Below are 24,043 nucleotides of genomic sequence, written 5' to 3' on the forward strand. Positions count from 1 at the left end.
GGGTAAGAAGAGTTAATTATTATTTATTTATTTAGGTTATTTTTAATGCTTTTAAGTAAGTTCACTGTATCTGAAAACAATTTTGCATTTTTTTAAAACAAGATTTTGATTTTTTAACAAGTTCTAAGTGTTACGGAATATTGAAGACTTTCCCAAACGTTCGGTAATAGTGTTAGATTTGGCAACTAATGAGGCTGGGGGGGGTGGGCCCTCATCAGCTGTCAAAGCCATTTGTGTGAATGCAGCGGGCTACCTGCACTGAGACAGCCCTGGTTTGCACTGAGACAGCCCAGGGCTGAACCGAGACAGCCATGGCTGCACTGGGCCACAGTGAAGTGCCGGGAGCCAGGCTCCCTGTGGGAAACTTCACAAGGGGCCGTGCTGGAACATGGTTACCAGCTATTTCCGAACCAAGAAAGATCTGCACAGTTCTGCTCTGCATGCATTGAGCATGCTCAAAGCTGTAGAGTCAGCGATAAATATTAGTACGTGATACAGTAAAACTCCAATAACCCTTCACAACTTGGACGTTGACAGTTTCAGATGAGTAGATTTTCCAGACCATTGGATGGTATTCCTATTAAAACCCAACTGCATGTTCATTTCACTCTTCCTACATGTTATACAGTCGGTATAATAAATTTTCTAGCGAATCTGGAAACTTAGAGGTAGGAAATATGTAAGCAATCTGTACCCTGGCATCTGGCTCACATTCCAGTCTAGTGTGTGAGCCAGATGCCAGACCATCAGGATTTCTAAACAACTGGATACTACATTATTGGAGTCTTACTGTATGACAGTCACAAAATGTTCAGCCTTCAGAGGATTTCATAAAAAGAAACCGGAAGATGTAGGAGCAATAAGCAATCTGCTGGAGGAAGATGTAGGGGCTGACAAAGCTGGCATTTTCTGCAGATGATCTACTTCTTTGGCTACCTGATGATCCTGATAATATCGTACCTTTCAATACAGCAATAAGAAAGCTCAAATTTGCATCAAACAAGGCTGAGTATATCACAGACTCATTGCTTGGGCAGTGCAAGCCTTGTGAATAATTTGGAAATGTCTCTATTTCTGGGTTGGCAGGACTGATGCATGGAAATTGGGACAATTGGGCTTATAAACACGAGAGTTTAAAAGAATGAGAGGGGACTTCATTGAAACTTACAAAATCCTGACAGGGCTGGACAATCTAGATGCAGGAAAGATGTTTTCCGATGGTGGGGAAGTCCAGAACCTGGGGTCACAGCTTAAGGGTACAGAGAAAGCCATTTAGGACTGAGATGAGGAAGAGTGGTAAACTTGTGGAATTTCTGTCACAGAACACCATGTAGCCAAATCAGTAAGTATATTCTAGAATGAATTAGATATAATTCTTAAGGGAACAGGATGGACAAGTATTGCACACTGCAGACTTGAATTATTCAAACTATTGACAGCTATATTGGGTGAAATGGCAAATTAGCTCTTCAAAAATGCAAATGGACTATTGCTATGGAGTTCTGTGGTTGTTTGCTTGTCTAACTTCAACACCTAATTAAACTACTGACTGGAAATCACCTCTGGTTTTATTGCTTTAATTGGTGGCAGCACTACAAAGATTAGGATTGTCAGCCTGATCTTCTTCGTCTTCTTAGACAGTCCCTCGAGATCAATGATGACTAGGTTCCATTATGTTTTTATGAGTTCTGGGGTGGTTGATGAGGACAATGTAGGAACTACAGGATCTTCCAGAGATGGGGCAGGAGGTGCGGGTGGGCAGAGGAGGTCGTGCGCTCCTTTTGTTGCTTATGCAGGGTGTCTGTGTGTTCCTGACATATGAACTCAAGGTTCCTAATGCCACCTTGAATGCTCCTTCTCCACTTTGAATGCTCAAGGGTTAGAGGTTCCTGGGAATCAGTGGGATGTTGCACTTCATCAAGGAAGCTTTGAGACATCCTTGAATCTTTTTCACTGTCCATCTGGCAATCTGCTTCTATGACAGAGCTCAGAACAGGGTGCTTGTTCTGGGAATTTGCATTGCAAGGTCTACCCAAAGTAGCCAACTAACAATAACCAGGGCTCCAGTGGGGGGATATTGGCCTGGGAGAGGACACTGACATTGGTTCACTTATCCTTCCAGGGAATTTGGAGGATCTTATGGAGACAGCATTGGTGGTATTTTTCCAGTGACCCTGAGAAGCCTGCTTTAGGTAATCCAAGTCTCAGTAGCATACTGGAAGGCAGGAGCAACCTATTCACGTAAATTGTAACAGACAGGTCCCAGAATGAAGAGTGAAAGTGCTGTGGGACATGTGAAGTATCTTTCATTTTGTCTATAGTCATACCAGTAAAGGAAATTCAATAGTAAGACAATCTGGGTTAAAATGGAAATCCAAACTGTATCCCTCCTACAATTAATCAGATCCACAAGGGTTATGTTATGCCATAGAACAGATTCAATTGACAAAAAAAAATGTTTCCATTGTGCCCTTGATTAGCTGTGACAATAGCCTGGGTGTGAAAAAGCCTTGATTTCATACTGGCACGTATATGTGTTCATGTGCACAAATGCATTTAAACAACGGAAGGAGGAATAAAAAATCTTAATTAACAGCCTATGCAGTGAAATCAAACAGGAATGGCAGTAGCACCTCATCACAATGCTTGCTAAGTTTTGGAAAAGCTGCAACACTGATAAATAAGAGCAGAGGTTTGGTCTGTTACTCATCCTGCCTTTCTTTAATTTGACAGGACATATGTTCCTTTTATTGATTAAATACTGAACCAAAATGGAAACCCCATCCAGGAGAGCATATGGGTTGAAAAGAAACAGTTTCTTTGTCGTGGAAATGTAACCAAATGTGTAAGTGTGTCACCAAATCTAGTGCATGCGATGAAGGAAAATATGACTTATGAAACAGCCCCAGGACATCCCACTAGTATCACAGAGCAAACTAGGGGCAGGTGTCCAAGTGAGATGCAATTTTTACTGAGCACAAACAATAAGTGGAGATTGGAAAAATCTAATTACCTTTAATCTTTTTATATTTTTTGTACCACCTTCCAAACTCCTGGCACTTGGCTGATGACACATTGGCATAGTAAGTGCTGTTCACGATGGAGGAAATCATGCTCTGGTACCGAGAATGAAAAAGAAAGTGGATTACAAATTAGAAAAGAATCCAAATAAAACCAATAAGCAAAGATGAAGGCTGAGCAGAGAGAGATTCAAATTCCACCCTCGCACTGGAGAGATGCAATGACAAGTCAAAACCTCAACGACCAACAGAAACTGATCAATGCCCTAACTGGTTAATGCGTAAAGGTTCAGAGGGGAATGAACACATAAACCAAGAGATAATCCCTCTGTTTGAACCTCAGATGTCAGCTTTTGTTTAATTATGATTAATGCAATTTTAGTGCCAGGATTTTCTTTTATTAACAATTTAACAATTCTATTCTTAACATTTTTTTAAGGAACATATTGAAACATGATGTGCAGGTTTACCCAGAGAGAAATGGGCAAAATATAACTGAACCCTTGGAAGGATCAAAGAGAGTTATTTGTCCTATTAATGGGAATGGTCTCTTTCTACTCTCTTCCCCTGTCCTATCAGTCAATCAAAAATTCATGCTGGATGGGCTCAGTGGTCACAAAATTGGAAATCATTGAGTATTTTAACCCACATATTTTAGCCTACATAATATCAGCAAAAGAAATGAATTAGGAGCCCAGCCCTCAGGCAAACATCAAACTCTGCCTTTTCATATGTAATCACACATGACATGATAGCTTAAAAGTGGGCAGCTTTCAGTCCCATCTGCTATTAAGTAAGAAGAGGATAGGAGAAGTGGCCCTGTGTTTTAATGGTGTAGTAACTGCTGGTTATAGGCAACTCTTGCATTCTTACATTGAATGAGCATATTTTGGACAAGTGGAGATTCATTTTGAACAACGTGCATGGTTTTGTCACACCAGCCCCCAGATGATCTGGGTGTGGTAACACTCTCACATAAAACCTCCTGAACGGTTTTTGTATCACCTTCATCCTCATAGTAAATCATCTGAACAATGGGACACATGCACAGGATCTGGTGAAGTGGTTAGTTGAAATGACCACACTTGGGCAGATTTCTAATTGAAAAAATATGTTTGTTGTAAGAAAAACAAATGTAATGGTCATTTTACAAACAAAGTCCACAATAAACGTGATAAAATAACATGCTGAATATGAACTTACAAGCACTTTACTAACTGATGTGAAACAGTGTATATGGAATATGAATGAATATCTGCATGCCTACATCATGCATGCTTCTCTTTACACCTGCATTTCCTGTGTTTCTGTGCATGTGCGCCACGTGCCTGTTATATCCATGATACGCTATGTTTCAGATCTGTATATATGCACGTCACAAACACTTATAACATACACATGTTCCAGTGCCTGATTGCATGTGCCATGTGTGGACACACATCTGTCAGAGTTTGTTTGTGTCTGTCTGTGTATGTCCTTCTATATGTAGCTTTCTGCCTCTATTTATGGATGACTTATAGACTGCATTGTTCAAATGGCCAATGACCTAACATACTTCCAGAATGAATACTGACAGCTTTGAAAATTAAGCCAATAGTTGCACAGGGATGGCCAAGTTTGATCTCAAGTCTGTGCTGGGTTAGCCCATCCCATCTCATGCCACTCTGGATTAGGAAGAGGGTTCTCAGTTCTTGACATCTTGAAAAGTAGGATTTCTAGGCATCAGGTGAAATCAAAACTGTGGTCGGCTCCCATACTCCCTGTTTCCAGTGGTTGTCCAGAGTCACAGTGTGGGCAGGCACATCAAACCTGCCAGTCAGTGCCCAGGGACACAAGGAGAGAAAGTTAACAAGAAGGAATCATAACTAAAATTTAATGCATTCAGGCCTTCCAAATCACTACAAACACAGAAAAAATCAAAGGCTCAAATTCCTCCAAGTAAGTAAAATTAAACCCACTTACTACAAACCAGTCAGTTTATCCTCACTGGTGAGGAAAGTTTGAGAAACGACAATCGGGGACAGAATTAGCAGTCACTTGGGCAAGTGTGAATTGATTACAGAAAGCCAGCATGCATTTGTTGAAGGCAAACCATGTCTTACTGACAACAGAGTTTTTATGATGAATAACAGAGAAGGTCAAGAAGGGCAAAGCAGTTGATGTAGTATAAATGGAGTCCCAAAAGGCATTTGATTAAGTGCCACATAATTAACTGAAGGGTATGGAATAAAAGGGGTAGTAGTAAGAGGGATAGAAAATTAACAAATTAACAGGAAACACTGAGTAATAGGTGAAAGGTGAGTCACCAGGGGTCCATACTATTCTAAATATATGTTAATGATTTGGACATGGGTATTGTACAAGGCAGTTTCCAAATTTATGATGAAAAATACTTGGAGCCATCGTGAACTGAGTGAGGATTGTATTCAACTTGAAGGCAGCTTGGAGAAATGGACAGATAGGTGGTAAATGAAATTTAATGGTAAGAAATGTTGAGTGTTACATTTTGGTAGGAAGAGGCAATATAAATTAGAGGGCATAATTCCAAAAGCAGAAGGATCTGGGGGTGTATGTGTATAGTCCATTGAAGGTGGCAGGGTAGGTCGAAATGGCAGTTCAAAATGAATCCGGGATCCTGAGCTTCATTAATACAGGCACTGAGTACAAGAACAGGGAAGTCCTGACAAACCTTTACAGAACACTGGCACGACCACAAGTGAAGTATTGTGTCCAGGTCTGGGCACTGCACTTTAGGAAAGATGCAAAGATGTAAAGATGCACTTTAGGGAGGTACAGAGAGACTTACCAAAATGATTCCGGGAATGAGGGATTTTAGTTACAAAGATATTCAGGAAAAGCCGGGGTTGTTCTCTGAGGAACAAATAAGGTTACTGGGGGTCGGACAAGGCTATTTAAAATAGTGAAGTTATAAACAGAGTAGATAAAGAAAAACTGTTCCCATTGGAATAAACAGCTAGGGGACACAGAATGAAGGGGACTGGCAAAAGAACCAAAAGTGACACGAGGAAAAATGGTTTACACAGTGAGTGCTTAGGGTCTGGGAAGTAGTGGAAGCAGATTCAATTGTAGCATTCAAAAGGGAGCTGGCAATACTTTAAAGGAATGAATTTGCACAGCTCTGGGAAAGGAAAGGAGAGTGGGACTAGCTGGATTGCTCTTGCATGGAGCTGGTCCAGATGCACTGGGGAGAATGGCTTCCTTCCCTGCTGCAGCCATTCTGTGACTCTGACATTTCAGACCACTTGCCTGATTAGCATAAGGTTGTAATTTCAGAGGGAAAGTTTCCTGTGTGATTGATTCTACAACGACTTCAGATATTATTGCGTGTTCAGCTGTAAAACTGTAGACACACAGATTGCAGTCATGGGTAATACCATGTTTGATTTACCAGACACTAGACATAAAAATAGAAGCTGGAATGTAGCCTAATTGTACCCTCCTTTCCTCAAGTGGTTAGATGGGTTGACTCCACCACATCAAGAGACAGCAAAGACTGTCGCAGAGAGTGCAGAACAATAAGATAATCCAAGTTACTTGTTCACACTAATAAGGAAAGGGAAGAGCCGAAGACAGTATGTAGCAACTGTAAATCATCTTGTACATCTTGAATGAAAGATCCTGTGCAAACTGATTGGAGGGAGAGAGGTATAATTTTTTCCTGCAGTGAAGAAACACCTTCTTCTTTTTGAACATCTCCCTTTTCCAGTCATAACCTTTCTTACTTCACTCTAGTTTTATTATTATAGTATTGTTATAAGTATTGATTGACTAACCCTTCCCCTCCTGGTCTTCCTGAGTTCTAAATAGACCACCTTCAAATGTTCCAACTGGGGTTCAATTGCTAGCACTCTTGCTTCTGCGTTAGAAAGCTGTGGTTCGAGTCTCACTCCTGAGGCTTAAGTACGAAGGTCTAGGTCGAGTGCAGAACTCAAGAAGTGCTGCATTATTGGAATTAAGGGTGCCATCATTCCTTAATGGTACGGGACATCCAACATCTGAGAAGATTGCCCAAACCACATGATATTGATACTGGATGGTTATTTCCCCTAAAATCAATACAGGTCCTCCCCAGCTTACTAACGCCTGACTTATGAACATATGAACAAGTGCTTGGGAGACCAGTGCAATGGATTTGCCAGCTGCTGCCGTGTGGGGACACAGTTCACTGCCGCATTTCTGACTTGCAAACTGTTCTGATCACAAGAAGTTCATGGGAATGGAACCCTGTCATAATCTGGGGAGGACCTGCCCAGTGATCCCTGACCTCCTATATCCTTCTGAGACCCACAATAGGCACCTCTTAAGGCACTGGAAAACACCTTCAAAATTTTCTCCTCAAAATCCTCCAAAGACAATAGAAGGAGAAGGAAATTAAGGTCAGCAACCTCTCTCAAATTAGCATCCTTAGCACTGAGGCCCTATTAACTCATTTGGCTACATTGGGCATGCCCAATACCAGACTCCCAAAACAGACACTCTTTTCTGAGCTCTGTCAGGGGAAGCAATTACCAAACAATCAGAGAAAAAGATTCAAGGATATACTCAAAGCTTCCTTGACGAAATGCAGCATCCCCACTGCCTCCTGGGAACCTCTGGCCCACGACTGCTCAAAGCCAATGTTGGGAAGGTTAATGGTTTGTGAGGGTGGACAGGGAGAAAATGTGTCCAGCTTCTGTCCAGCATACATAGATTGATAGAGAAATGGGGAGCTATGTGGGAGGGAAGGGTTAGATAGATCTTAGTGCAGAATAAAATGTCAGCACAACATTGTGGGCCGAAGGGCCTGTACTGTACTGTAGCGTTCTATGTTCTTGACTGGGCGAGTGGGGAATATTTGTTATTTGAAAGGAAGGAGTGAACAGCATGCTTTTTGAAGAAAACACAGCTTTCGTGTATTCCTTCTGAATGGCCTGGGGTATAGCCTTTAGAGTTTATCTCTGAATAAAACAGCACATAGTTTAAGGAACTGCAGTGCTTTCAAAGACTGGTAAGATCTCAGGAATGGGTAACTGGCAGATCCTCTATGATATTTTCTTTTTCCTCTTGAACTAATTATTTCATACAATGTCCATGTTTACAAGGCACAGTTCAGCCCATTTGGTTGTGCTGCTCATGGGATCTTCTGTTAACAGTCGGCCTTGTTGTGGCTCCATCCACAACAAATCCGACCCTTGGACCCAACCCACAAGCCTTCCCCACAAATACTGCCCATAACAAGCTCCACCAGCAACACAACAATGGCATCTCAAGTTGCAGGTAACATTCTGGTCATTGCATTGCTACACCAGGGCCCTGACTTCTTTCACAGATGTGTGTAGAAGTTGCCACTGTACAACTCTGAGTAAGAGCAAAGGAATTATCCATCACGGACACAAGGTGCTGGAATATGGAGCAAAAACAAACTGCTGGAGGAACTCAGCAAGTCAGGTAGCATCTGTGGAGAGAAATGGACAATCGATGTTTCAGATCGAGACCCTTCATCAGGAGTGGATCCATCAGGCCTCTTCAATCATTTTATCTCAGTCACTAAAATGGACTATCTGATCTTAATCACACTGTTGTTTGTTGGAGATAGCTGCACCCAAATTAACTGCTGCATCTGCTACACTACAATAGTCATTACACTTCAAGAGTACAGTGGCATGGTAGTGCAGCGATTAGCATAACACAATTACAGCGCCAGCGACCTGGGTTCAATTCCGGCCACTGTCTGTAAGGAGTTTGTACATTCTCCCTGTGTCTGCGTGGGTTTCCTCCGGGTGCTCCGGTTTCCTCCCACATTCCAAAGACCTACAGGTTAGGAGCTGCAGGCATGCCATGTTGGCGCTGGAAGTGTGGCGACACTTGCAGTCTGCCTCCCCAGCACATTCCCGGTGATGCAAAAAGATGCATTTCACTGTGTGTTTCGATGTACATGTGACTAATAAATAAATATCTTATCTTATTGACTATAAAGCACTTTGGGATGTACTAAGCCCGTGAATGATGCTATAGAAATGCAAGTCTTTCTTCCACCCCTTCTCCCTACATCATCCATGTGTTTCATAGTGATTCAGTGCTCCACTCTTAACCCCCTCCTTTACTGGGCTTTATAACTGCTGAACTTATTATCTTCCTCAGCCCTCCCTTCACCTCAAACCAACAAGCAATTTTTTTGCATCATTTAATCTCTGGATATTCTTTTACTTTGTTTTCTCTGGTGATCTCCAGTCTTCATGCATTTCCCAATAGATTGTCCCATCCCCTGCTTTCTTAGCTCACAAATGGATTCAAATCCCCCCCTCCTGAATTTGTTCTTTTTAAACTACTTCATAATTAAATAAGAACTGCCGCCAGATTATGCTGCAAAATGTATTAAGTTGAATCTATAAGGTTCAAATGCATTTTCAACATTTTCTCCAGTTAGAATGGTGTTACTCCCTCACCCCGATACAATCACAATGAGGATCGGGAGAATGAACTAAAACATCAGTCGAGCCCTGGAGGAGATCACAGCTTGAAAACGGAGTGGCTGATGAAGCAGAATTAAGCTCTACTTCTGACCTGCAGTTACTGTTTCCAGCTTACTCTGAGGCTTTGAAAAGTTTCAGAATGTTATAGATCTGCGTACTTACCCCAGGGTGGTTTTATGCATCCAGCATAAAGTTTGCTCTTTGCTGCTTATGAGGGAGTGCTCATAGTTCAGCTTCCTGAAACAAGGGTTAAATCCAGCAGGAACCCCCAGCACTGAGCTCCAGGTGTACAAAGACCCTGACCCAATGCAAGCAGCCTGCCATCTTGGCATGTGGCAAAAGATGTACCCAGATTAATATTTTCTCTTCTAAGTGGCTATGATCCTTAAACATTAACTTCTTTTCTCTTTCCACAGAGGCTGCCTGACCTGCTGAGTGTTTGCAGCATTTTCTGCTTCCAGATGTCCAACAGATACGATGTTTTGCTTCTGATTTGACCTTCTCCGTTACCTTGTCCCAACATAATCAGATAAACAGCTAGGTTGCTGCTGCCAGATTTTTTTTACAATGGAAAGTATTGCCGGTTTAAACTACCACGCCAGCCTCAGCTCAGTCCATGGTGTCCTAGCCTCTGTGCCAGAAGGATGTGGTTCCAAGTCCCAAACCACTTCTTACAGAGACTTGAGTTCAAATATACAGGACGGCATTCCAGTGCAGGATGGAGAGAGTGCACCAGGGTTGGAGATGCCATCCTTCAGATGGGAGATGAAACCAAGGGCCTGGCCACTCTCTTGGCTGGACGTAAGTGATCCTATGACATTATATGAAGAGCAGAGAGTTACTGCTGATACCCTGTCCAACATTTATCCCTCAATAAGCATCATTCAAAGAATTAGACTATCTGGTCTTTATTCAATTGGCCTTTGTAGGTGCTTACACTGTGCATATTGGTTGCCACATTTCCTGTATTAAAATAATATTTATATTTCAAAAATTACTTCATTGGCTATAAAAGGCTTTGGGCATCCTGGAAGGTGATACATTTATGCAAACTTTTCCTTTATTGGTTACCTAAAGAACATTTCCCTTGCGAAATGGTACTTCTTTTGGGGAGTAACGAATTGAAGAATCATAAACGCTTGGTTGAAGTATTTCATTGCCAAAATTTAAACTATTGTCTTGCGTTGGAGGTCTGTAAATCTTCAAGCCCTGCTCTCCCAGATTGGGATATAAAGGACCTGAGCCACTGCCTATTTGTTGTCCCATGCCAGAAAAGGAGCAATGAAGCGGCAGGGTGCAGGAAGCCAATGTATGCATTGTGCATAGGACTCTGCTGCATTACCACACTAGATCTGCTATTGTGGGGCTGGCACTGAAGCTGTGATGGGGAGAGATCTGGATGGGGGAACAAAGTTAATGCCAAGAGGAAGAAGAGGAGACCAACAGAGGCAAAGTTGATCTGAAGGCAAAGGCCGAGACAGCAGGGGACGGGAATAACAAGACAGACTGACCTGGGGAGAGAGCGGTTGAAGTCACGGTCGGCCTCTGGGGAAAGTCAGGATTGTGGTCAACGTGGGGGTGGGTGGGGTGAGCCTGAAGAGACTGCAGGAACGCAGATAAAGGGAAGCTCCCTGGAAGTGGGCCCAAGTATTGGTATTGGTTTATTATTGTCACTTGTACCGAGGTACAGTGAAAAACTTGTCTTGCATACCGATCGTACAGGTCAATCCATTACACAGTGCAGTTACATTGAGTTAGTACAGAGTGCATTGATGTAGTTCAGGTAAAAACAATAACCGTACAGAGTAAATTGTCACAGCTACAGAGGAAGTGCAGTGCAATAAGGTGCAAGGTCACAACAAGGTAGTTCGTGAGGTCAGAGTCCATCTCATCGTATAAGTACCAGATCCCTTGGACCTGGTAAGGCAGGCTCTCTTTAAGTCTGACCAAAGCAATTTCCATTGAGTTGTGAGGCCTGCTTCTGGATGGGTGGGCTCCATCACTCATGGTCATGCCTCGGCAGAATAATGTTCAGCCAGCCACATCCAGGCTGACTTAAGTGTCACTGTGTACATCTGGTCCCGGTGGGCGCCATCCCTCTATGTGCACAGAGGACAACCACTAGCAGGTGCTTCATCACAATCAGATTTTCTAATAAGGTTCTCCAGAGTAGTGCTCACAAATACAACTTAACATCCCATGGATTTTTGGAAACTGTTTGAAGTTTCTTCCATCTGTAGGCATTGCCTTCAGCTTCATTGTGTCTGGAGTAGTGGGTGCAAGAAGGATAGAGGGAGGAATAGGGGTGGCGAATGACTATTCCCCTGCAAAGTTTATGTGTGAACTCCCTTATGGTGGAATAATCTCCAAGAGTAAGCTGATGACAATCAACCTATGCCATCGTAAATGACATTCACTGAACACCAGCCTTAAACCAGGGGAAATAAATGAGTCCCTGTGAAATGGGTCATCCCCAGTCATTCAGATAACCTAGGCTTCATCCTCTTCGTTCTTACAGAAAGAGTGGCTGACTCGGGTCATGCCTTGAAAAAGAGCTCGACATTTTCACAAGAATGGGATAAATTTAATACATGGTAAATTTGCTCTCTTGGGATAGAGCTTTGCACAAGAATGCCAGTTCCAGGCTTGGACCATGGGACTGAGCAATGCTGCCAGCTGCCTAGCCTGTGAATCTAAATTCCTGAGGTGAGCTCTCATTGGTCAATGCTCGATGTTAAGAACTGATCATTAAAATATCACCTGATTTCATTGGCTACTGGATCCTGAGAGCACCAACAGTAATAGCTTTTCTGTAGATCTACAGTGCAAGCTGCATTAATTGTTCCAGAACTTGCACATGGCCGTTTTGTCATGGCAACATTAATTATCCCACAGGCCCAATCTTGGTTAAAGTAGTACCACAAAGCACCAGCAGCTGGTTAAACACTTGGTCAGAGCCACTTAGCTTCGGTGGAAAACTGAGCATCAATGGGGTCACAAAATGTAGAAGTAACAGCAAGAGATTATTTCATAATCAGCTAAATTACAAAATTACAGAGGAAGGATTGACAAGACGTGAGCTACTGGATTAAAGTCTTAAGGTGCACTAATAAACATCATTTCTTATTTATTTCTCCATCCAGAATCCACACTGGAAATACATATTCTGCCCAGAAATGGCAATGCCTTGTGCCTGAAGCAGAGCATTTACTGATTAAAGCATGAAAGATGATAGCCACAGAGGAGTTAATGCAGGTAGAGAACGACACACCCCAACTAACCATTGCTGGAGTGAAATAAAAACAGAAAATGCTGAAAATACTCAGCAGGTCAGGCCACATCCGTGGGAAGAGAAACAGAGTCAGTGCTTGAGGTTGGAGACCGTTCTGTCAGAACTGAAGAGGAGATAAAAGAAGCTCGTGAAGCTACAGGGAGGGTGGGAGAGGGGGGTGTCTCTGATGGGGTAAAACCAGGGTCACCATGGAGGTAAACTGTAAACACGGTTATCTGGTCAATGAGTGAATGGGGAAACAGTTAGAGAGTGAGAGCATAGACAAAAGAACCGAGACGAAAGAATGTAAAACACGCGGAATGCAGGTCGGACTGGACATGTCCTCCATTCCCAGAGAGAAAAAAAATAAAAACACGGTGAGCTCATATTACAGAGGGATGACGGATACAGGTCAAGAAATCAAGTTGCCTGAAGTTGTAGAATTCAATATTGTCCAGAAGGTTGCGACCTGCCCAGACAAAAGACGAGGAGCTGTTCCTCAAACTTGCACTAGGCCTCACTGTAGCAGGAGAGGAGGCCTCAGACTGATAGGTCAGAGTGGGAGTGGGATGGGAAATTAAAGGGGCAGGCAACGGGAAGCTCAGGGTCACCCCTGCGGACTGAACACTACTGGAGCAACACTGGTATCAATATGTTACATCCCCAAGACTCATGTTGCTGGACTTGTTCCATTATCAGCTGTTCCTGCCATGCAGAATCATCTGTTTAACCATTCCATCATTCTTGCCTTCTACCCTGCTGTAGATCTTAGCTCTTTGCTCTTTCTCTATCTCTTTCCCCCGGCTGTCTATTTTCCGAAAAAACGGTGCATGGTCAAAAGCTTGACAGGAATCGTTAACCTGGCTTCACCACCAGTCTGGCCTGACCAGCTGAACATTTCCTGCTTTTTCAGATTTTGACTCTGCGTTTTCAGCCGCTGCGATATTTTAGTTTTACAATGACAATAGAAAGCGGAATTCCAACCTGAGAGAGAGGGCATTCTTTGGCCAGGGTGCTCTGGTTCATTTCCTTCAGGAGTTCCTTCAACGCATTCCGAACCGTGGCATGGTTCCACTGCTCTGCTGGAAGGTCCTCAAACTTTGCACAGCTGCGAAATGCAGAAGACAAAGAGTCTTTAAAAAAGAAACAAGTCCTCACCCATACCAAGCCTTTGGCCTAGGAATGCCGAGTAAATATTTCTTCCAGCCTGGTTCTATTTACAAAACTAGCCTAAGGCACAACAGGGCAGGCAGAAGCATCAGTCCCTTGCTTTTTAAAACTTTTTACACCGAAAAGTATCCCCAACCACAGCCCTGCCAAGCTCATTTTAAAACATTTTCTCCTTTCTATTTGGGAGTTGAAAAGGAAAAATGCATTGAATCACTATATTCTGAGTCTTTGAAAAACTATTTTACATCGTATCACTGACTTCTGCCTATGGCAGATGTTTGGAAGCACCCACCTTTGTAACTGGATTTTCAGCGTCACCACATGATGGACGTCCTGTAACATGTCGGCCACTGTTGCATCTGGTGCTTCAGTGAGATAGTTCAGAGGCAGAGGGCTCCACTTTCCAACCTTGATCATGCCTGCATTGATTAACGACAAAATCCATTCAAGATCATCAAAATGCACGAGACAGCACAATAAGCAATGAAAGGAAACACCTTCTTACAAGGGAAATCCTCTGCAGAAATCCACATTCTCTTCTTTGTCAATTCAACTTCAGTCTTCCTGACAAAATGAATATTTCCCCTAAGCAACCAGATGAAAACACTCTTAAATTTATTGCAGTCATTATGTTCCTCCTAACACTAATTCTGAGCACTAAATTAAAAGTCTATTGGATGTGTTTGCAAATTTAATGAAACTTCTGTTGCAGGTGAGGTGCACATTCCTCACTGTGTGGCAGTGTATGTAATGATAGGTGAGGTGTCACAGTATGGTGAGGTAAAAATAGAAAATCAGTTTTCATTTAGGAATCACTTCCAAGTAATTTTAAGGTGATTGGAGGAAGGTATAAGGGGGATGTCAGGGATAAGTTTTTTACACAGAGAGTGGTGGGTGCGTGGAACGCACTGCCAGCAGAGGTTGTGGGGGTAGATACATTAGGGACATTTAAGAGACTCTTAGATAGACACATGAATGATAGAACAATGGAGGGCTATGTGGGAGGGAAGGGTTAGATAGATCTTAGAGCAGGATAAAATGTCAGCACAACATCGTTGGCCGAAGGGCCTGTACTGTGCTGTAGTGTTCTATGTTCTATATGCAATGGCCCAACTATAAAACTAATTCCAAAAGAATTGCTTGGCTCAACATTGATTGGTTCCTATCATTAAACAGTTACCAAGCGGTGGTCCAGCAAAAAGTTTGTTCAGAGGCCCATCTCTGGCAAATTCCCAAGATTCAAGGCATAATGCACGACTGAATAGGCCATTGCTAAGGCAGGCCCTTCCCATATGAGCTTGCCATGGTGGAGCACATGGGGGATGTCAGGTAGTTCCCAGGCTAGGGCACAGAGCGGGGAAGGGGATCACAAGGGAAAGCAGTTCAGGTTGGGGTGGAGGCAAGATGGGTAAGCTCAGGAATAGGAACAGAGATCAATAGTTCAGGACGAGCCAGGCTGGCAAAAGGTCATTGGTCTGGGACTGTTGAGGTGTTGGATGGCTAGAATTGGCAAAGGGTCATTGGTCTGCAGCTAATGAGGCGCAATCTGGCTGGGAGACTGGATGGGGACTTGGGCCAGTAGGTTGATAAAGGAGCCAGTCCAGGAAGGTGTCATGCCAGCACTGGTAGGCATGTTGGATTCAAGGTGGGTACAGGAATCTGAAAGAAAGATTGGCCATTATGTTAGTGGATAGGTCAAGGTACAAAGCCGATGGGTATTGATGGAGGGGTGGTCCATTGTCATTGGGTAGGTGATGGCGTTGAGCTGAGGTCACGAGCTGGGGAGGATGGATGGAAAGGTGGACTGAGATTCCAGGGAGAGAGCAAGGGCAGTATATTACATGACAGGGGATATACCTAAGGCAGGGTGCCAACACTGGACAGCAGAGGAGAGGCTGAGACCCTGGCACAGGTTACAACTATGGACAAGTAGCAACTGAATACAAAAGGTCATAATCCTTTATAAAACATGGATATACACAAAGGAGCGCCACAGGTTTTAGTGGGGCTTGGGAATCACCACATGAGGGATCCAGGTGGCCAAGAGCTTATTCAGATTTCTGTTTAACCTTTCAACCACCACCTGCAGTACATGACCTCTCAGATCCATCTTCATTCTTCCAATTTTTATGTCTGTTGTTTGTTGAGCATCTGATATTTATTGTTGCAAACCGACACATCACACATTTTGCTATGACTGCGCTATATTCCTCTGAATAATTGTTATAACATTTTATAGGTTAGGACATGCATTCTCTGAATCAGTTGCAGCACTCAGAAGGGACTACCAGTGCTTGTGGGTCCATGGGAATACGCCACTATTTTCAGGGCCCAAGACATCATGCTAGTATTTGCTTGGCCACTGACTATATGCTTGTATTTGTAGCCCACCTTTGGAGTGTGTCAATGTCCGCCAGGCAACTGGGAGTCCGGGACTAATGCAGAAGATCAGGCTGGGAGAATGGCAGAGGGGCTGGAGCAACAGGTTGATATCTGCGGGACCATGAAGAAGGTGTTTGTACCTGCAGGGCACCTGGGAGCTTGCCAGTATCTGTGGGGCTCACTTGAGTGCGTCAGTATTCGCTTAGCTCACAGCAGGGTGTCAAGCGTTCGAGGCCAGTGGGAGTGGGTCAATGTTGCAGAGCCAACAGGAGTATGTCGGTATCTGTGGACCCACTCGGGGAGTGTCAGTATCTGCAGATCCCTGGACGTATGTCAGTACTTGCAGACCCTCACCATGAGTGTATCTGTATCTGTGCAGTCAATGGGAATGTGTCTGAATTTATTATATCCATAACCATAGAAATATTTCCAGCACCGGGTCTCTCCAACTTCCACAGTTCACAGATGCCACTCATAGATGTGCACATTCAAAGGCTGATGTCCAAGATGTTGTCAACTTGTTTATCAAAGCATTCAAGAGGATGGTTGCAATGCTTATTACCACAAAACAAAAGATCCTCTACATGCTGCACAGCATTTCCCTCCCACTCAAAAGGTCCACAACAAGATCCAGAAAAACATGGACCACTTCCCATATATCAGGAGCCACCTGGCAGCAAAAATAGACTTTGACGATGAAATTCAACAGCTCTTTTGGTGTGACTGCACAGCCTTGGGCTGCCTCAGGAAAAGAAACCTCAAACTTGGCACAAGGTTCGTGATCTATTAGAAAGCAGTGATCCCTACACTCCCATACACTTCTAAGACCCGGACCACCAAAAACAGGTATCGCCAAGCACTGGAGAGATAACTGCAGTGCTCACTTGGCAAAATTGTTCAAATCTAAAGCGGGATAAGTGAACCATGATCAGTGTCAGCACCACTGGTTCGGCCATGTCACTTGCCACCACGATACCAGAATCCTGATACAGGCACTCTATTCCAAACTGCAGCGATTACCAGATGGACAGTGGAAAAAACTCTAGGTGTCTGGAAGTCCTCTCAAGAAATGTAATATCCTTAACTAACTCAAGATCCATGCCTAATCAAAACGGAGCTGCATTTGGTGCTCATGATGTGGACTCCTCTACATTGGAAAAACCAAGCATAGAGTAGGCGACCATTTTGTGGAGCACCTGCACCCTGACCTCAACGGCCATCACAAGCTTTCGCTTGCATGTCACTTTAACTCTCCTTCCGACTCCATTGCCATTAAATTTTAAATTAAATTTTCTAAATTTAAAATTTTATTTACAGCGTGGTAACAGGCCCTTCTGGCCCAACGAGTCTGCGCCACCCATTTTAAACCCAAATTAACCTACCCGTACGTCTTTGGAAAGTGGGAGGAAACCGCAGCACCCGGAGGAAACCCACGCAGACACGGGAGAACGTACAAACTCCTTACAGACAGCGACAGGAATTGAACCCTGATCGCTGGCGCTGTAATAGCATCACGCTAACCGCTACAATACCGTGCCACCCCATGGAGAAGCCAAACACAGATTGGAAGAAGAATATGTCATATTCTGTTTGAGTAGCTTACAACCCAATGGTATGAACACTGAATTTTCCAATTTCAGGTAACCCACACCCCTGGTGTTCTCCTTCCATGCACACTCACCTGTCCACCGAGGTTTCTTCTCTTTTTGTTAAATTTTCCTCACCCTTCCCCTCTCCCCCACCCAAATCCATCTGCCCATCATCCCCCACCCCCCCTCATCTGGTTCCACCTATCACCTACCAGCCTTTGTCTCACCCCTTCCTCAAGCTGCTATATACTGGCAACCTTTCCTCTTCCCCCTCAGGCCTGATGCAGTGTCTCAACCTGAAATGTCGACCTATTGCCTCTACAGATTCTGCTTGACCAGCTGAGCTCTTCCAGCATTCTGTTTTTAGTTCTAGATTGTAGCATCTGCAGTCTCTTTGGCCCTGAATATCTTTATTGCGAGCACATACAAAACAGTGAAAGTTAATCCCCACCTCCCACCTGCCTCACCAATTCCGTTCTGTCCCACCTGTGCCAGGGGATGTGGGTCCCATACTGGGCTCATCAGCCAACTCAGAATGCAGTGGAAGCAGGTCACCTTTGACCCTGATGGACTGCCTGAGAATGAAAGGGCGATCGACAAGAGAGTACTTGCAGGGTCCATGGTGTGACCCAACCTTGGTCGGGTGAGTGCCAGTCTCTGTGTGGAAGTCCAGAAGTATGACAATACTTGTGGGATTCCAGCAAGGATGCTGGAGTACTCATACTGACATTTCAACAGCAGTTTCTGCTAACTGTATTTGTTTTATCTGTGTGAAGATTGGTTGAGCTCCCTTATGAAACTACCTTATGGACAACTTGGAACATCCCCCAGATGTACTTCCTGTTTTTCTTAAGTAATTGAAGCATTTATTATTGACTTCGCATGCGAAAGCTCAGTGGATAAATCTAATAGATTTAATAGAAAGGAGTAAGAACTTGTTTGTAAATGAAGGCTTTCACTACCTCAAGGCAGCTATTGTTCTTCAGAGAATGAGCTATTTTGGAAGTGTAGTCTCTGTTTTAATGCAGGAAATGCATGCAGCAAGGTCTCTCATCAGCAATATGATAATCCTTCCACTGTTTGCCTTTGCATTCAGGGAGGTCTTTGGTGGGCTGGCTTTGTATTGCCCTGTACTAAGAGAGATCCTTGGTAGGCCAGCCCATGTAACCCAAAATGCTGGCAATTTAGGCAAGTATGTCCCATCTCATGGCCACATACACATTACGTGGGATAACTATCAAACAGGTGCATACTTACATTAACTTCTAATATAAAGTCTCCACCATTCCATTGCTATTTATGAAATTTGTCCAGGCAGTACATGGCATAGCAAGCAGCAAGAAAGGAGCTATGCAATTGACTATACCCTGTTCTCTGACATTAACACTGGGGAATATCATGAGAAAAGTCTGGATGTGTGATTCCACAATGACTTACTGTATATAGTGCCATTGTTCCAGCTAATACCTTGGTGTGGGATTGTCCAGGAGGCCTTGGGATGGAGCCCCACACCCTGGCTTCCAGCTACAGTTGTCTGACTGTAGAAACTCTAGGTCCCAGAGTACCATTTATGTTTCAATCCAGTAGAACTAATTCACTACATGCAAGCTCACGGAAACAATGTTTTACCCAAGCAAATGGCAGAACAGGAAAGTGACATTACCAAGTAAGATAAGATAAAATATCTTTATTAGTCACATGTACATCAAAACACACAGTGAAATGCATCTTTTGCATAGAGTGTTCTGGGGGCAGCCCGCAAGTGTTGCCACGCTTCCAGCACCAACATAGCATGCCCACAACTTTCTAACCCATACGTCTTTGGAATGTGGGAGGAAACCGGAGCACCCGGAGGAAACCCACGCAGACACGGGGAGAACGTACAAACTCCTTACAGACAGTGGCTGGAATTGAACCCAGGTTGCTGGCACTGTAAAGCGTGATGCTAACCACTACACTACCGTGTTAAGGTGGATTAAGCCCAATTACAGTTGAACTGGCACAGTTTGCCCTTTAGAAGTAGATACAGATATAAAGCAAACAGGGTAAATGGTGGGGTCAGAACTTGTGAATGTAACATAAGAAAGAAAAACAGGGATAGACATACAATCCTTGTGTGTGCTCTGCCATTCAATAATTTCATGGCTGATGCTTTACCTCAGCACCACTTTCCTGCACTACCCCCATATCTCCTGATACCCTTCATATCTGAAAATCTATCAGTTTTTTTTTAAACTCGTCAACTGAGATTCACTACTCTCTGGGTGAAGAAATGTCTTCTCATCTCAGTCCTACAATGATTGACCCCTCATTTTAAGATTGTGACCCTAGTTCTAGACACCCCAGTCTGCATTTGCAAGAATCTTGTCCCTTTATCCTCAGGGGACTAGGTTTTCAGACAGGCTTAGATGCTAACCAAATTTGGGAGGTCAGTGGGAAGTTTGGGATGGGGTGGTTGGTGGAACTGCAGGGCAAGTGCCCTCCAGTTTAATTATTTGGACTATTAATTATTTGGACCTCCTACACTTTCCCTATCCAGCACCTGTTGTTTAGATCAGAAGTCTTTGGTTAGCATGGCCTTCAAATGCCTATAGAGCCAGTTCTTCTTACCCGAGAATGTTTTTCACTTGCAGTTAATTACCTCTTCACGCTCCTGTTTATTCTCACATTCTTGGTAGTGTCTCTTCATAAAAGCTAATTATGGTGGACTTCAGAGCAGTCGATACATTGTGGACACTCTGCAGCTTCTTGGCTGGGATTCAACTGGTTTTCTTTGAGGTGCTGTCAAAAGAGAACTATCTTTGTGGGGTCCTTAAGAGCTTTGACATTGACAACCCTGTGGCAGGATAAGTGAACCAACATCAGCATCCTCTCCTAGGCCAACATCTCCAGAATTCAGGCTCTGATTGCAATCAATCAGTTCTATTCATAACCTGACACTAGATTCCTGAAACAGACACTTTATACTTTATCCCGGTCACACAACGAGATTACCCTGTGGACAGAGGATGCAAAGGTGTCCTCAAAAACCTCCTTAAAAATCAGCATCATCAATTGTTTCTGGAACCACTGAAAATGGAGAAGGAGCGTTCAGGATTGCACTGACAACCTCAAGTCAGTCTCAAGTCTCAAGATAATTCAGATACCCTGCGCAAATGAAAGAAGGGAATGTACTTCATAAATAAGCCATCTGCCTGCCACATCAGGCATCAGCTACCCCATCTGTGGTGGAGTTTGGGTCCCACATTGGTCTCATCAGCCATCTCAGAAGCCTCACAAACAGGGTGGAAGTAAATCGTCCTCAAATCCAAGGGGCCACCAAAGAACAAAATACCTAATCTCTCGAGGCAAACTAACCTCCACTCGTACACTGAGTCCCTAGAGAGCTTGCAGAGTGAGAACTCCTAGCATCATAACCCTCACCATTCACCCTACTTCCCCATCCCTAAAAAACATGCCTAAGTAACTTCCACTGTCACGTAGGAAACAGGAAACCCCCCGAAATGGCAGAGGGCCGTTGCAATGGGCTTAGCACCATTTTCTGGAGGCTGGTGGTGGTCTCCTCTGACAGCCACCCTGTCCTTTTTGAAATGAACTCAACTGAATTACCTCTGTTATAATCTCAACCCATGACAGTGAACATTTATGTACAAGGCAAACAATCTCATGAAAATCAAAAGAAAACTGCAGATGCTGGCAATTTGAAATAAAAAACAGAAAATGCTGGAAACACTCAGCTGGTCAGGCAGCATCTGTAGAGAGAGAAAGAGTTAACATTTCAAGTCCAGGACCACTCAATAGTTCTGGTAATCTTGGGCCTGAAATGGCAACTATTTCTCTTTCCACACTGACTGACCAGCTGAGTTTTTCCAGTATTTATTTTAAAAAATCTCATTATCATTGTGGTCCCTGTCCCAAATCCTCTGGCTTGTGAACCAAGATATGACTATGAAACAACACAAGTGAACAATTCTTGTTTTTGAGCTGCTTCTGGAAGGAAGCAAGAGAGTTAGAACTAACAAAACAAATTTGCATACCCATAGATTAACCTTTCTTTTCCTCTTTTAAATGCTGATCAATCTGCTCCACATTTCAGACAGTTTCTGTTTTCAAAACAATGCTGCGTGTGAGAGTGGGAATTAAGGGAGGTAGCAACGCTGACTGAAGGGTAAACAATTTCTATGGCATTCCTCTGTCCACACCTTCCATAGAGGTGTTAACCTGCTTAAAATAACTGGTTCATGCCCCTTAAAGTTGTGAGTTAATGGTTTTTATATGCATCTGCGTGCTAGCATCAATTCTGCAATCTGAAGTACATATTGTTTTCCTGATCTCATTGCACCAGAAAGCAAGAATCAGTACACAAAGCAAAGGTTAAAATATATAACATGTCCCAAACCATCAGAAGGATTAAATTAAATTTTTTTTAAATTTTATTTACAGCGTGGTAACAGGCCCTTCTGGCCCAACGAGTCCGCGCTGCCCATTTTAAACCCAAATTAACCTACCCGTAAGTCTTTGCAATGTGGGGGGAAACCAGAGCACCCAGAGGAAACCCACGCAGACACGGGAGAACGTACAAATTCCTTACAGACAGCGACAGGAATCGAACCCTGATCGCTGGCGCTGTAATAGCATCGCGCTAACCACAACACTACCGTGGAGATAAATGTTAGACCTTCAGCTGGACTTGATTGGTTGCCAATCAAGTTTATACTTTAACTAATTATTTATCTTACCTCTCCAATTGTCCTGTGAATGTTCAAAGCCCTCTCGAAGATTTTATTCTCTTAAAGGCATGTTAAAGCAGGTTTTACTGTTGGTGCTGTTGCTCTGACCCTGATGGTGTGGCTCTCTCCCCAGTCACCAAAAGTCTTCCTTCACTCAGTGCATTGTGAATAAACTAGAAACCACTATCAGAGCGATGGAACATAACCAAGACTCGGCAGCTCACCCACAAACAGGCCAACAGTTTACAACACAAATCACATTAGTGCACTGCAGTCCAATCTTAAGCATGGGAATCTCAGTTTCAGTGGGTGTTGTTTAGTCCGTAAAAAGTCAGCACTGGTCTAACCCTGCTACCTGTTATGATTCCAAACACTGGCAACTCCACAAGCACAGTGAGAGGGAAGCTCACATTAAGTCTGCTATTGCAGTCACACGAAAAAATATCCTCCTTATCTCAAAAAGCAGATGCAACCAGTCCTGAAGGTAATAATATTTCAAATAAGGCACTATAGCTAGGACATCACACATATTCCACTGAGCTAAGGGGAAATATTTCCAAAGGCTGAACTTTAACAGCTTAATTGTAGACAAGTTCTTTGAGAATGAATACAAATCAGACACACCTCCCACTGCAGTTCGCAGAAATCAGTAACTCATCTAAATTTTATTCTGACTCAAGTTCCCTCGCAAAGGGAATTGTTAGGTTTCAACTCCACACCCATCATCAGAGCAATCAGACTGGTTCTAACAGCATTTTACCCTACCTTCCACCCAATCTGATTACTACTCAATGACAGTTTCTGATTGTGTTGATTAAAACTATACATGTTCTGTTTTGTGTATCTCTAGCAAGATGATGCCTCTGTTAAAACTTTGACTATTACCTTGAAGTTTTCACAGTGTTGTGCATGGACTTCCATCCACCATAAGATGTTACATCACACCTTAGGAGAACACGTTTCAGAGAGACACAAATAAAAACAGGTTAACCACTCAGCAGGTTAACTTAGCATTAAACAGCATTAACTTTGTTTCTCCTTCCGGAAGTGCAACCTGCTGAGAGTTTCCTGCATTTTGTTTTTATTGCAGATTCCAGGCAACAGTAGGCTTTTTTTTTGACATTCAGATAGACTCACACAACCACAGGGACAATTTTCTTTCAAAAATTTCAAATGCTCATCTTATCACAGTTAAATTTGCACTGATGCTTTTAGGATTATTGGTCCAGCAGCATAACCACCACATTATTGTATCCATCCCTCCACAAAGTCATCTGCTTCCATCTCCCAGAAGATAAACATGTCAGAAAATTGAGTACCCACAATAAGTCCATGCAAAATTAGTCAAGCAGTAAAGCTTCAGTGCCAGTATATCCAAACACTTCAGCTTGTTTATTTGGAAAGACTA

General features: G+C 43.3%; 1 protein-coding gene across 1 annotated transcript in view; it reads right to left on the reverse strand.

Annotated features, from left to right (window-relative positions):
* Window positions 1–24,043, reverse strand: part of satb2 (SATB homeobox 2) — a 173,980-nt gene that overhangs the window by 108,740 nt on the left and 41,197 nt on the right. Inside the window, exons 4-6 of the mRNA XM_052020441.1 lie at window positions 14,227–14,353; window positions 13,749–13,872; window positions 3,014–3,116 (exon numbers count right to left, since the gene is read on the reverse strand). Of these exons, the coding sequence (XP_051876401.1) occupies window positions 3,014–3,116; window positions 13,749–13,872; window positions 14,227–14,353 (354 nt within the window). The remainder of the gene's footprint in view (window positions 1–3,013; window positions 3,117–13,748; window positions 13,873–14,226; window positions 14,354–24,043) is intronic.

The sequence above is a fragment of the Pristis pectinata genome, chromosome 1 (assembly GCF_009764475.1).
Source record: "Pristis pectinata isolate sPriPec2 chromosome 1, sPriPec2.1.pri, whole genome shotgun sequence".
Lineage (NCBI taxonomy): Eukaryota > Metazoa > Chordata > Chondrichthyes > Rhinopristiformes > Pristidae > Pristis > Pristis pectinata.